Source organism: Amia ocellicauda, chromosome 12 (genome assembly GCF_036373705.1).
Source record: "Amia ocellicauda isolate fAmiCal2 chromosome 12, fAmiCal2.hap1, whole genome shotgun sequence".
In the NCBI taxonomy this organism is placed as follows: domain Eukaryota; kingdom Metazoa; phylum Chordata; class Actinopteri; order Amiiformes; family Amiidae; genus Amia; species Amia ocellicauda.
Genome location: NC_089861.1, coordinates 23,247,189 through 23,260,703, shown reverse-complemented (window position 1 = coordinate 23,260,703; position 13,515 = coordinate 23,247,189). Strand labels below are relative to the sequence as shown.

The 13,515-nt window shown below is 49.9% G+C and overlaps 1 protein-coding gene across 1 annotated transcript; it reads right to left on the bottom strand.

Moving 5' to 3' along the window:
• Positions 1-806: 806 nt before the first annotated feature.
• pola2 (polymerase (DNA directed), alpha 2) lies at positions 807-12,978 on the bottom strand. Its single transcript, XM_066718771.1, has 18 exons — positions 12,582-12,978; positions 12,125-12,249; positions 8,086-8,180; positions 7,213-7,270; positions 6,952-7,061; positions 6,564-6,757; positions 6,362-6,450; positions 6,066-6,221; positions 5,928-5,990; positions 5,458-5,515; positions 5,207-5,325; positions 5,039-5,077; positions 4,162-4,235; positions 3,610-3,718; positions 3,000-3,106; positions 1,998-2,054; positions 1,341-1,467; positions 807-1,235 (listed from the first exon to the last, which is right to left on the bottom strand). The coding sequence occupies exons 1-18, from the start codon at positions 12,664-12,666 to the stop codon at positions 1,080-1,082; spliced, it is 1,821 nt and encodes a 606-aa protein (XP_066574868.1). The 5' UTR covers positions 12,667-12,978; the 3' UTR covers positions 807-1,079.
• Between the last annotated feature and the right edge of the window lie 537 nt (positions 12,979-13,515).

Genomic DNA, 13,515 nt, shown 5'->3' with positions numbered 1-13,515 from the left:
CATTGAGCCTCACAGAGCACCCATGGGATGCCCTCACCCAGTCCCTGGTCACCCCCCCCCCATATCCTTGGATCACTGTTAGTCAGCCCTTGTCCCAGCAGTGGACTGCCTGCCTTCCCACAATGCAAGTGTTCAACAGTTTTCCTCATGCTAGTTATAGATTGACAATATTAATAATATGTTAGTATAAAATACTGTTCCTGTTAACTGTATTTATTGTGCTGTGGATCAGGTCGGTGGTGCTGGCTTGATTGGTATTCCTGATGACAGATTGATTGATTGAGTTGCCTTGAAGGAGAAATAGGAAAAGCCATTTGTAGGTGCTGCAGTACATTGAGTAAAAAGGTTATCAAAACAAACCCCTGGCCTATAGATCCCTCACTTCCTTGTATTCCAAGCCTAACACCAGTGTTGAGCTGCAGCCGTGTTTCATCTCCTCAGTTGGTCACGCGGCCTGACACACTGCGTTTCTTGGCACACACATGGATGAAAGGAAAGACGCATGAAAGTAAATGACACCTGCTTCTGCGTCTCTTAAGCAGCCTGCCTGCGAGATTGGGTCCCGTGGGGAAGCAGATCATAGTTGCGCACTCGCACTGTGCCCCGCTGAAATAGTTCCCCCAATATCTATCCCACCTGTGAGGACATCCTCCTGGCTTTGCCGTCTCCTTTGCTCATCTGTTCTGAGCCACACGTCCACATCTAGAGGAGGGACTGCCAGACCTCTGTGTATTTTGCCTCTGTGACTGTTTGTGTGCATCTGTGTGTAGTACTACAAAAAGGAAAATAAAACAAAACAAAAAAAATCAGAAGATGTACAGATTGGGACTCTGCATTTATTAGAACACAAACAACTCCCTCACTGAGGACATCTTCAAGCTCAGAAGATTGTTAAGGTTGATAAGAGATGTAACAAAACAAAACTACAGAACACAAAACAAAACACAAACAGGTTCTCTTGAAACAGTCATGGGGCCCCACAAGCCCAGCCTGTGATTGGCAAAACGGCACAGGTGACTGCTGGGGTCTCTAGGTGTTTTCTCCAGACGGTATTTTGGAGGGGTCTATTAGGGGCGGGGTCAGATCTTCACCACCTGGCCAGCCAAGCAGGGGCTTTGCCTCTTTCCCTCAGCCAATGGGATGCCGCCGGCCTGGATGAGGAGCCTGCCGTAGGTCCCGCCCACCTGGCCCTTGGTCAGTCTGCCGGGATTGATGCACACGCAGCCAATCACATCCTGAGGAGAGAGGGGGCGAGAGCACGCCTTGTTATGGGAAGCCTGTCTGAACTGGCACTGTCCTGTGTGTGTGTGTGTGCGCATGTCCACGTGTGGGTGCAGCACCTTGATGAAGTAGCGCAGCTCCGAGGGCACGATGAGCACGTCAGGGGTGCAGGGCAGCTGGGCATGCCACAGGAAGCGCTCATAGTCCACGTTCACCTCCTCCGCCGGCGGGTACAACGGGTAATAGCTGGAGGCAGGGGGCACATGTATCCGGCATCACAACGCAACCCAGCAGCCCAGCACAACCCAGATGGTCCCACAAACCCATCAATCATGGTTTGCATGGCCACTAATAAACAATACTTGAGAATAGAGATTTTTTCCCCACATATTCATGTATTTCCCCCACAAAATGACGCCAGCAGTCAAGTTCGACAGCCCTTCAGAAAACACCTATCCTCCATTATAATTATTATTATTATTGAAATCGAACGAAGTGCGAAGTCAGACAATCAAATCCAACCAGTGCTCACCAGGTCACATCCTGTCTCTCTGTCGGGCCAGCTTTGGACACAACAGGCAGTACATTAAGGATTACAGACCACCTCAAAAATATATATATTTTTACTGGCAGACAACTTGGAATGTGTCGATTACTGCGTATAGTGGAGTCTGCCCTCCTCCCCCCTAACAAGAGCTAGAGGAGAGAGATCAGGGGGCAGGCTGCGATTCGTGGAGGGGGGCACGGGCGTGGTGCCTGCCTGGCGTGTCACTCACCTCCTCTGCGTTAAAATGTGCTTCAGGATCCGAGTGAATCTGTCAGAGCCGGCGGCACTGAGGGGGAGAGAGGGAGATGAACAGAGGGAGTGAGAGAGAGAAAGATTACTTATTTACCCCAGCTTAGGATGACCAGACAATAAATACCCTAAAGATTAAAACAAAATATATACCGTAAAACTTCAAGTAAACGCAGCTTTAATTCCAAATAACCGCAAGAAGCCCTGGTGTCAACTGGAGACCGGCGCTTGTATTAAACATTCATAAATAAAAAGACATCAAGGACTCATGCAGGGTAAGAAGAGCCTGGAAACACTGCTTCATTGTAGAAGAAGGCTAATAGCCCAGCTTTTATTATTTATTTATTTATTTATTTATTTTTAATTTGTTTTAAATAATTTGCATTCCAAAGATGCAAACAAATCACATTCAATGTATGATGAACTACACACTGGATTGAAAACAGGATACCAGTAATTCTGTTAGCAGTCTAAGACTCAATATACTGTGAACTCTTGCTAAATAAACAAAAAGCACTTCAACAAAACTGTGGAAATACGCTTTAAACCAAACTGTCAACATTATACTTCATAATGCATTGTTTAAGGTGCAACTGACAGTTAGTTTAATCACTACAATTAACAGCAATACAAATATACAGCTATATATGTGTATATAAGTGAGAAACAATAAAAACACAAGTGATGGTGTCTTTTTTAATTTATATACGGTATATAAGTTTACTGAAAACAAGAAAGACGCATAACCCGCCGTTTATTAGAGACCTGCTTTTCTTTACATGATTATGAAAATCAACCCGGCGACTATTGGAGACCGGCTGCTATTTGAGACCCGGCAAGTATTGGAAGTTTAACAGTATATATGTATCTGTAGCTGCTTCACGTCTCCCCTCATTTATACTCGTTAGCAAGTAACCTGTACACGATGTAAAAACTGCAGCCCCACTCTTTAGACCTGCCCCCCCCGGCCCTCACAACTCACCTGCTGATCTCCTCGGCACCCATGTGGAAGAGGATGTCTGTGGAGGTCAGGCCAAACACCACGCCCCCGATCAGCAGAGTGCAGGGGTCAGACACCAGACACACCCTCTGAAACACACACACTGGGCTTAGACACCAGACACACCCTCTGAAACACACACACTGGGCTTAGACACCACACACACCCTCTGAAACACACACACTGGGCTTAGACACCACACACACCCTCTGAAACACACACACTGGGCTTAGACACCACACACACCCTCTGAAACACACACACTGGGCTTAGACACCACACACACCCTCTGAAACACACACACTGGGCTTAGACACCACACACACCCTCTGAAACACACACACTGGGCTTAGACACCACACACACCCTCTGAAACACACACACTGGGCTTAGACACCACACACACCCTCTGAAACACATACACTGGGCTTAGACACCACACACACATGCATGACAGCAGCACAGCAATACACTCTGAAACACACACTGGGCTTAGAGACCACACACAGACACACACAGTGTGGTTAAACACTACATACACACAAGTATATCAGTCAGTCTGTGTCAGTCTGTCTGTCAGTGTGGGTCTCACCTCCTTGTCATCCTTGCTGAGGTCGGGGATGGTGAAGGGAGGCTGTGGGTACACAGGGAGGTGCTGCACGTCCCTCTGAGATGGGACCAGAACCAGACGAGTGTGCACACTGGGAGAGAGGGATGGAAACAGACAGAAAGAGAGGAGGGAGAGAGAGAGAGAATGTGGCAGAGGGAGAGAGATGGAGAGATAGACAGACATGAAGTAGGAGTAAGGAACTGGTTTACAAAAGAGTAACATAGTAACTGAAAGTAATCAAGAGTAACTGAGCACTTTTGCTGAAACAAGAACCAGGCGAGAGTGCCGCCCCCCAAGGTCCAGTGTCTTCCCTTTCTGATGCATACTCTGATCCCCTCTGACCCTCTCCTGTTCCTCACTCCTGACTGGAACCCCCCCTAGCTGTCCCAGACCATCCGGGCACTTCCAGTGTTGTCCCCACAGTCGTGCCACCCCCCCTCCCATGCAGTCCCCACCAGTGCTGTAGCCCCCACTGCCATCCCCGCTGTCCTGTCCTGGCTGTCCCCCTCACAGGCTCCCGAGTCCCCCACCCACCTCCTCGTCCCCTCGATGACGCTCCGCACACACTTCCGGAACACCTCCTCAAACGTCGCAGTCAGCTGACCCTTCTGTCACAGAGACACAGGACACAGTGCGTCACATCTCACTGTAGAGACTGGGGCCAGCGCTGTGGGGACTATAGTATAGTATAGTATAGGGGCCAGAATGGAGCCAGCGCTGTGGGGACTATAGTATAGTATAGAGGCCAGACTGGAGCCAGTGCTGTGGGGACTATAGTATAGTATAGGGGCCAGACTGGAGCCAGCGCTGTGGGGACTATAGTATAGTATAGGGGCCCAGACTGGAGCCAGCGCTGTGGGGACTATAGTATAGTATAGGGGCCAGACTGGAGCCAGTGCTGTGCGGACTATAGTATAGTATAGGGCCCAGACTGGAGCCAGCGCTGTGGGGACTATAGTATAGTATAGGGGCCCAGACTGGAGCCAGCGCTGTGGAGACTATAGTATAGTATAGGGGCCAGACTGGAGCCAGCGCTGTGAGGACTATAGTATAGTATAGGGGCCAGACTGGAGCCAGTGCTGTGCGGACTATAGTATAGTATAGGGCCCAGACTGGAGCCAGCGCTGTGGGGACCATGGTATAGTATAGGGGCCCAGACTGGAGCCAGCGCTGCGGGGACTATAGTATAGTATAGGGGCCAGACTGGAGCCAGCACTGTGGGGACTATAGTATAGTATAGGGGCCCGGACTGGAGCCAGCGCTGTGGGGACTATAGTATAGTATAGGGGCCAGACTGGAGCCAGCGCTGTGGGGACTATAGTATAGTATAGGGGCCCGGACTGGTCAGCGTTGTCTCTCTTGAGGACGCACACACAGAGTCATGGTCAAACACACAGATCAGGATTCCCACCTCAACTTGCTCATGTCTGGAGTCCAGGAACGGGCCCAGCTGGTGGAGAGAGAGAGAGAGTTTTAACCACACTATTTTTAATTAAGTGAAGAAACAAAAAAACTAAAATCAGTTAACAAAAAGTAAGAGAAAGAGAGGGTGGGGGGCACTGCACAAGGCTGCTCTCACCAGCACACAGACATCTGGACGGTCTCTGTTGATGGTTTCAATCAGGTCCAGCAGGGGCTCATAGTTCAGGCTGTCAGAAGGGGTGAAAGGGCCACAGGCCACCATCACCATTAGAGGGTCTGAGGCGGGGAGAGAGGAGAGAAGGGGGGAGATACACAATTACAGATGTAACTATCACAAAGCTGTCAAACTACAGTTTTTCCTGTGTGTGTGTGTGTGTGTGTGAGGTTAGAGCAGGGCTGCAGAATTACCATCTGCCGCAGTGTCTTCTGGCTGCCCCTCCGCTGTGTGGAACGGCAGAGGCACCCCCTGAGAAGAGGAGAGAGAGAGAGAGTGTGGGGGGAGGGGAGGAAGAGATGCTTTTGAACGCACTGTACTACACACCCAAAGAAACCCAAAGAAACCACTCCAGACCCCTCTCTCAGCCCGCGCTCTCATTACAACAGCTCCCTCAGACCCCCAACACCTGATGCACTGTCAGCACTACTACCCCTTTACTGTGACTTCTCCAGTGCCCCCCCCACCCTGAGCACATACCTGGCACTCAGCTGTGCTGCGTCTGCTCGTGTCAGCTCACTGCACTGGGACTGTGTTTTGCACTGACTGTATTACTGCACTGTGTCATGCTTTGGAAATTTCTCCAGGGAAACCTGTCAGTCGCCAGAGCGGGTCAGAGCATCTGTCAATAACTAACTCAATAAATAATAACTTTAACTCTCACCTCGTACAGCCGGGACACCACCAGCTTCCTGCCCGTGGTGTTCAGGCCCTCCAACACCACGACCTGAGAGAGAGGGACGGCGGTCAGTACTGGTGGTGTGTGTGTCAATGTGAGAGAGTGAGGGAGTGAGTCACTGACCTGGCCAGGGAATAGCGAATACTCCGGAAGCTCAGACAGCTGCAGGGGCACCCGGCCCCCGCTGGACTGCTCCCGCTCCCCCTCCAGCACCACTGACTGGGCATTGAGCTTCCCATTACTGTCACAACACACCTGGCCCAGCACTGCCACACTGTCCTACACAGAGAGAGAGAGAGAGAGGGAGAGACAGAGATATCACATGCTTTGGAAATACTTGTATACACATGTCATGCCAATAAAGCTTGCACGGAATTGAACTGACAGAGAGAGACACAGAGGGAGTAAGGGACTGTTACCTGTGCTGGCATGGAGACAGAGGAGAACTCCTCGATGTTGAAGCGAGTCTTCAGCTCGGTGCCCAGCTCCTCGATCCGCTCTGAGAGCACTGAGAAGGACAAGCACACACAATGACACAGACGCACACACAGTGAGAGAGACACACAGATTGACAAGAACCGAGACACTCTGACTGACACACACACACTCAAACTCACTCACCATCGCGGACGTCTCTGAGTTTCTGGAACATGAACCTGTACCTGTTGGTCAGGGGTTCCTCCGGACCCCCGAGGGGCCGCAGCGTGACACCCCGGCCCCCCCGGCCCGCCCAGGCCATGCCCTCCAGCGCCCCCCACGACACCACCGCCTCCCCCCGGCCACTGCGGGACCCGTACTTCTGAGAGGGAGTGGCACTGCGGACAGAGGGAGAGAGCGAGAGGGGGAAGGTGCGATGGTGAGAAATACTTAAAAACTTAATCTTTATTGAAACATTATCAAAACATCAAGGTGACAGTGAATAAGAGAGAGAGAGAGAGAGAGACAGACAGTGATGGAAGAGGGAGGGGAAGGTGCAGTGCAGTGCTGTGTGGTGTGGTGACCCGGGTACCTGGGAGAGAAGCTGGTGGGGGAGAGCAGGAGCCGGGGGCTGGGCAGCACTGACACACTCCTCTTGGACTGCGGGTTCTCCGGGGTGGACAGTGCCCTCTTCTGGGAGCCCTGAGACACAAAGATGGAGAGAGAGACAGAGGGAGAAATGATCAGTTCATCATTCGAGCTTCAGTTATGCGGGTAAGTGAAACTAAGGAGGCATTACAGGACTGCAGAGTGGACAGTGTGGGAGTGGGAGCCTGTGCTCCTGTCCCCTCACCTTGGCGGGGGTGGTGTACGAGTCCAGCAGGTCCTCCTCCTCCTCCTCGGCCCTGATCCTGCAATGGAGTCAAGGAGGGAACTGCGCTGTACAAACGTCACAGAGACACACAAACACACAGACTCATACTGATACACACACACACACACAGTTTTGCATTCACTGCACTGGGTGACACACTCAGCTCCCACAACAGCCTATAGCTGTAAGCCAGCCTGGCTAAGGGTGTATGATATTAAAATAGATAATAATAATGGCAATAATAATAATAAGCATCAAAAGACCTCTCTCTCTAAAGCGTCGTCTTGTTTTCTACTGATGCACACTATTGTCCTCCATCTCTGTCGTTCACTCAGCTAATGCATCAGTGGCCCTGTGCTGCCCTCTACTGGACGCACAGGCTGTCACAATGCCCCTCACATGGACACAATAATAATGCACTCCTGACTGTGCACAGTGCTGAACACAGATCTGAGTACAGTGCGCTGCAGTCCAGTGCAGTGTCCTGTAGGGCATTTTCCTGGATGGACGTGGTTTTATGGATCGATTTATCCTCTGTTTTATCATTTCTTCTTTGTATTGCATTTTTTAATAATTACAAATTGCAATACACAGAGAATATAAACATTCACAAACATTACAAAAAAATACAAAATTCAGCCGTTTGAAGCATCATGCAGCCCGCTGGCCACATGCGGTCCACAAATTAACTGCCAGCCGCCTAATGGGGACTCCGTTCTAACCCACTGTGAAGGGCTGCTTATTGACAGACTGACACAAACGTTCCTCGCAGTCCACCTCACCACATCAGCAGCCTGGAGTTGCACATGGGTACAGGCTGCTCAGTGCCCCCAATCGCCCCTGGGAGGATACAGGTCTTTGAGGGATTCCAGGCTGTTGGTCTGGCCCACTCGCACGTCCTTCTTCAGCATGCTGGGCCGGAACTTACTGGCCCTCTTATTGAGCACCTGGCACAGAGGGGAGAGGGCAGCACATTAGCCGTGCTGTTACAATTGAACAGATAGACTAAATAAGACTGTCATGCTTAACATTTCAAATGCCAATAAGCGAGTCATCCTTGGACTAAGGCTTATTCCTACACACCGTGTGTGTTTGAGAGAGAGTGTCTGTGTGTGTGTGTGTGTGTGTGTGTGTGTGTTTAAGAGAGAATTTCAGTGTGTGTTTGAGAGAGTGTCAGTGTGTGTGTGTGTGTGTTTAAGAGAGAATGTCAGTGTGTGTTTGAGAGTGTCAGTGTGTGTGTGTGTGTGTGTTTGAGAGAGAGTGTCAGTGTGTGTGCGTGTGTGTTTGAGAGAGAGTGTCAGTGTGTGTGCGTGTGTGTGTGTGTGTGTGTTTGAGAGAGAGTGTCAGTGTGTGTGTGTGTGTTTGAGAGAGAGTGTCAGTGTGTGTGTGTGTGTGTTTAAGAGAGAATGTCAGTGTGTTTGAGAGAGTGTCAGTGTGTGTGTGTTTGAGAGAGTGTCAGTGTGTGTGTGTGTGTGTGTGTTTGAGAGAGAGTGTCAGTGTGTGTGTGTGTTTGAGAGAGTGTCAGTGTGTGTTTGAGAGAGTGTCAGTGTGTGTGTTTGAGAGAGAGTGTCAGTGTGTGTGTGTGTGTGTGTGTTTGAGAGAGTGTCAGTGTGTGTGTGTGTGTGTGTTTGAGAGAGAGTGTCAGTGTGTGTGTGTGTGTGTGTTTGAGAGAGAGTGTCAGTGTGTGTGTGTGTGTGTTTGAGAGAGAGTGTCAGTGTGTGTGTGTTTGAGAGAGAGTGTCAGTGTGTGTGTGTGTGTGTGTGTTTGAGAGAGTGTCAGTGTGTGTGTTTGAGAGAGTGTCAGTGTGTGTGTTTGAGAGAGAGTGTGTGTGTGTTTGAGAGAGTGTCAGTGTGTGTGTGTGTGTGTGTTTGAGAGAGAGTGTCAGTGTGTGTGTGTGTGTGTGTGTGTTTGAGAGAGAGTGTCAGTGTGTGTGTGTGTGTGTGTTTGAGAGTGTCAGTGTGTGTGTGTGTGTTTGAGAGAGAGTGTCAGTGTGTGTGTGTTTGAGAGAGTGTCAGTGTGTGTGTGTGTGTGTTTGAGAGAGAGTGTCAGTGTGTGTGTGTGTGTGTGTGTGTGTGTGTGTGTGTTTGAGAGAGTGTCAGTGTGTGTGTGTGTGTGTGTTTGAGAGAGAGTGTCAGTGTGTGTGTGTGTGTGTGTTTGAGAGAGAGTGTCAGTGTGTGTGTGTGTGTGTGTGTTTGAGAGAGAGTGTCAGTGTGTGTGTGTGTGTGTGTGTTTGAGAGAGAGTGTCAGTGTGTGTGTGTGTGTGTTTGTGAGAGAGTGTCAGTGTGTGTGTGTTTGAGAGAGAGTGTCAGTGTGTGTGTGTGTGTGTGTGTTTGAGAGAGTGTCAGTGTGTGTGTTTGAGAGAGAGTGTCAGTGTGTGTGTGTGTGTGTGTGTGTGTGTTTGAGAGAGTGTCAGTGTGTGTGTGTGTGTGTGTGTTTGAGAGAGAGTGTCAGTGTGTGTGTGTGTGTTTGAGAGAGTGTCAGTGTGTGTGTGTGTGTGTGTGTTTGAGAGAGTGTCAGTGTGTGTGTGTGTGTTTGAGAGAGAGTGTCAGTGTGTGTGTGTGTGTTTGAGAGAGAGTGTCAGTGTGTGTTTGAGAGAGTGTCAGTGTGTGTGTTTGAGAGAGAGTGTCTGTGTGTGTGTGTGTGTGTGTGTTTGAGAGTGTCAGTGTGTGTGTGTGTGTGTGTTTGAGAGAGTGTCAGTGTGTGTGTGTGTGTGTGTGTGAGAGAGAGTGTCAGTGTGTGTGTGTGTGTGTGTGTGTGTTTGAGAGAGAGTGTCAGTGTGTGTGTGTGTGTTTGAGAGAGAGTGTCAGTGTGTGTGTGTGTGTGTGTTTGAGAGAGTGTCAGTGTGTGTGTGTGTGTTTGAGAGAGAGTGTCAGTGTGTGTGTGTTTGAGAGAGAGTGTCAGTGTGTGTGTGTGTGTTTGAGAGAGAGTGTCAGTGTGTGTGTGTGTGTTTGAGAGAGAGTGTCAGTGTGTGTGTGTGTGTGTTTGAGAGAGAGTGTCAGTGTGTGTGTGTGTGTGTTTGAGAGAGAGTGTCAGTGTGTGTGTGTGTGTGTGTGTTTGAGAGAGAGTGTCAGTGTGTGTGTGTGTGTGTGTGTTTGAGAGAGAGTCAGTGTGTGTGTGTGTGTGTGTGTGTTTGAGAGAGAGTGTCAGTGTGTGTGTGTGTGTGTGTGTTTGAGAGAGAGTGTCAGTGTGTGTGTGTGTGTGTGTGTTTGAGAGAGTGTCAGTGTGTGTGTTTGAGAGAGAGTGTCAGTGTGTGTGTTTGAGAGAGAGTGTGTGTGTGTTTGAGAGAGTGTCAGTGTGTGTGTGTGTGTGTGTTTGAGAGAGAGTGTCAGTGTGTGTGTGTGTGTGTGTGTGTTTGAGAGAGAGTGTCAGTGTGTGTGTGTGTGTGTGTTTGAGAGAGTGTCAGTGTGTGTGTGTGTGTTTGAGAGAGAGTGTCAGTGTGTGTGTGTTTGAGAGAGAGTGTCAGTGTGTGTGTGTGTGTTTGAGAGAGAGTGTCAGTGTGTGTGTGTGTGTTTGAGAGAGAGTGTCAGTGTGTGTGTGTGTGTTTGAGAGAGAGTGTCAGTGTGTGTGTGTGTGTGTTTGAGAGAGAGTGTCAGTGTGTGTTTGAGAGAGTGTCAGTGTGTGTGTGTGTGTGTTTGAGAGAGAGTGTCAGTGTGTGTGTGTGTGTGTGTGTGTGTGTGTGTTTGAGAGAGTGTCAGTGTGTGTGTGTGTGTGTGTTTGAGAGAGAGTGTCAGTGTGTGTGTGTGTGTGTGTTTGAGAGAGAGTGTCAGTGTGTGTGTGTGTGTGTGTGTTTGAGAGAGAGTGTCAGTGTGTGTGTGTGTGTGTTTGAGAGAGAGTGTCAGTGTGTGTGTGTTTGAGAGAGAGTGTCAGTGTGTGTGTGTGTGTGTGTGTTTGAGAGAGTGTCAGTGTGTGTGTTTGAGAGAGAGTGTCAGTGTGTGTGTGTGTGTGTGTGTGTTTGAGAGAGTGTCAGTGTGTGTGTGTGTGTGTGTGTTTGAGAGAGAGTGTCAGTGTGTGTGTGTGTGTTTGAGAGTGTCAGTGTGTGTGTGTGTGTGTTTGAGAGAGTGTCAGTGTGTGTGTGTGTGTTTGAGAGAGAGTGTCAGTGTGTGTGTGTGTGTTTGAGAGAGAGTGTCAGTGTGTGTTTGAGAGAGTGTCAGTGTGTGTGTTTGAGAGAGAGTGTCTGTGTGTGTGTGTGTGTGTGTGTTTGAGAGAGTGTCAGTGTGTGTGTGTGTGTGTGTGTTTGAGAGAGTGTCAGTGTGTGTGTGTGTGTGTGTGTGAGAGAGAGTGTCAGTGTGTGTGTGTGTGTGTGTGTGTGTTTGAGAGAGAGTGTCAGTGTGTGTGTGTGTGTTTGAGAGAGAGTGTCAGTGTGTGTGTGTGTGTGTGTTTGAGAGAGTGTCAGTGTGTGTGTGTGTGTGTTTGAGAGAGAGTGTCAGTGTGTGTGTGTTTGAGAGAGAGTGTCAGTGTGTGTGTGTGTGTTTGAGAGAGAGTGTCAGTGTGTGTGTGTGTGTTTGAGAGAGAGTGTCAGTGTGTGTGTGTGTGTTTGAGAGAGAGTGTCAGTGTGTGTGTGTGTGTGTTTGAGAGAGAGTGTCAGTGTGTGTGTGTGTGTGTTTGAGAGAGAGTGTCAGTGTGTGTGTGTGTGTGTGTGTTTGAGAGAGAGTGTCAGTGTGTGTGTGTGTGTGTGTGTTTGAGAGAGAGTGTCAGTGTGTGTGTGTGTGTGTGTGTGTGTTTGAGAGAGAGTCAGTGTGTGTGTGTGTGTGTGTGTGTTTGAGAGAGAGTGTCAGTGTGTGTGTGTGTGTGTGTGTTTGAGAGAGAGTGTCAGTGTGTGTGTGTGTGTGTGTGTGTGTGTGTGTGTGTGTGTGTGTGTGTGTGTGTGGAGTACCGGTGACCCCTCTTTCACCTCATGCTCAAACTGCTCCAGGGAGTCCAGGCTCAGGCTCCAGCCTCCCTTGGTGGTGCTGAAGGCCACCCACTCCAGAACGATGTCCTCCCCCTTCATCCGGTGAGACATGCACTGCTCCACCACTGACACCCAGACAGACACAGAGTTATTAGTCTTTGTAAAGTTTATGTGAGGCGAGCTGGTCTTTGTTCAATACTGATTTGTAAAACGAGAGAGAGAGAGAGCAGTGTCAGGATATGCACCTAATACATACTGAATACTGACAGACAGCGAGAGGCAGAGAAGGACGGCAGGGACACAGGGGCACAGGACACAGGGACACAGGACACAGGGACACAGGGGCACAGGGGCACAGGACTGGGAGCTGACAGCTGCAGGGCCCCGGCGCTGGGACGCATTACTAGCACAGGGAGTGCATTTCCAGTCCGAGTTGAAACAGAGCGACTCGTCTTACTTTTGTCCAGCACCTCCTCGTCCTCGCATTTCACGTCAAAGGTCTTCAGCTCCGTCTGAATCGCCTCAGTGGTGTCCGCCGCCATCGCCGCGTCCCTGGGGGTGAGGGGGGACCGTGGGGGAGATCCGGGGCAGCCTCGCCGGTCCGCTTCCTGGAGTCGCCTGAACCCGCAGCAAAGACGACCGTCGCTTTGTGACTCTTCTACCGCCTGTTGCACGGCCAGCGGGGGCTGTGAATTATGCGATGTAGCTTCTGCGACAGGGAGAATTATTGTTACCGTTATAATTATAATACTTATTATTATATACGATTGTTTTCGGATTATTCTCCCGTGCTGCCTGTCAGTCTTTTCCCATTTGCCGCGAAAACAGAGGAGCCCCGCCTCCTGCGTCACGCTACGTCCCCGCCTGCGCAACCAATCAGAAACGGGTTCCCACGGTGCCGCCGAGCGTAGCCCAGGAGGCTTAAACACGCCCTGTCATAGGAAACTGCGCTACTTGCGACGCCATCTTGGCTCAGCTTCCAGGAAGTGGAACCAAAATGGCGCTGGGTCTCGTTACAGATCAAAAGATGTTTGGTTTACAATGTCCTAAACCAGGGGTCTGTTCTGCGTACGTGAATAAGTAGGTTAACCGGCTAAGATTCAGGATAACTTGACCTAAACTCAGGATTTTCCGTCTCCGAAGCGAGCTTAAAGTTCAGCCAGCTATGTTAACAGGGCATCATGCCCAGCATCTCAAAGCTGCTCCCTGGCAGGTTCACCTGAAGATAGCTGGATAAGAGTCTGAATCTGTTTAATCTGCCCAATGACATGACAGCTGACACAGCCCCAACAATGACGCGTGTCCCTAGCAGATAGATGTGGGATCGAGCTTAATAAGGCAAGCTTTTAGGCGAGTAACAATTCTTAGAGATCCTTTAAATCATACAGATG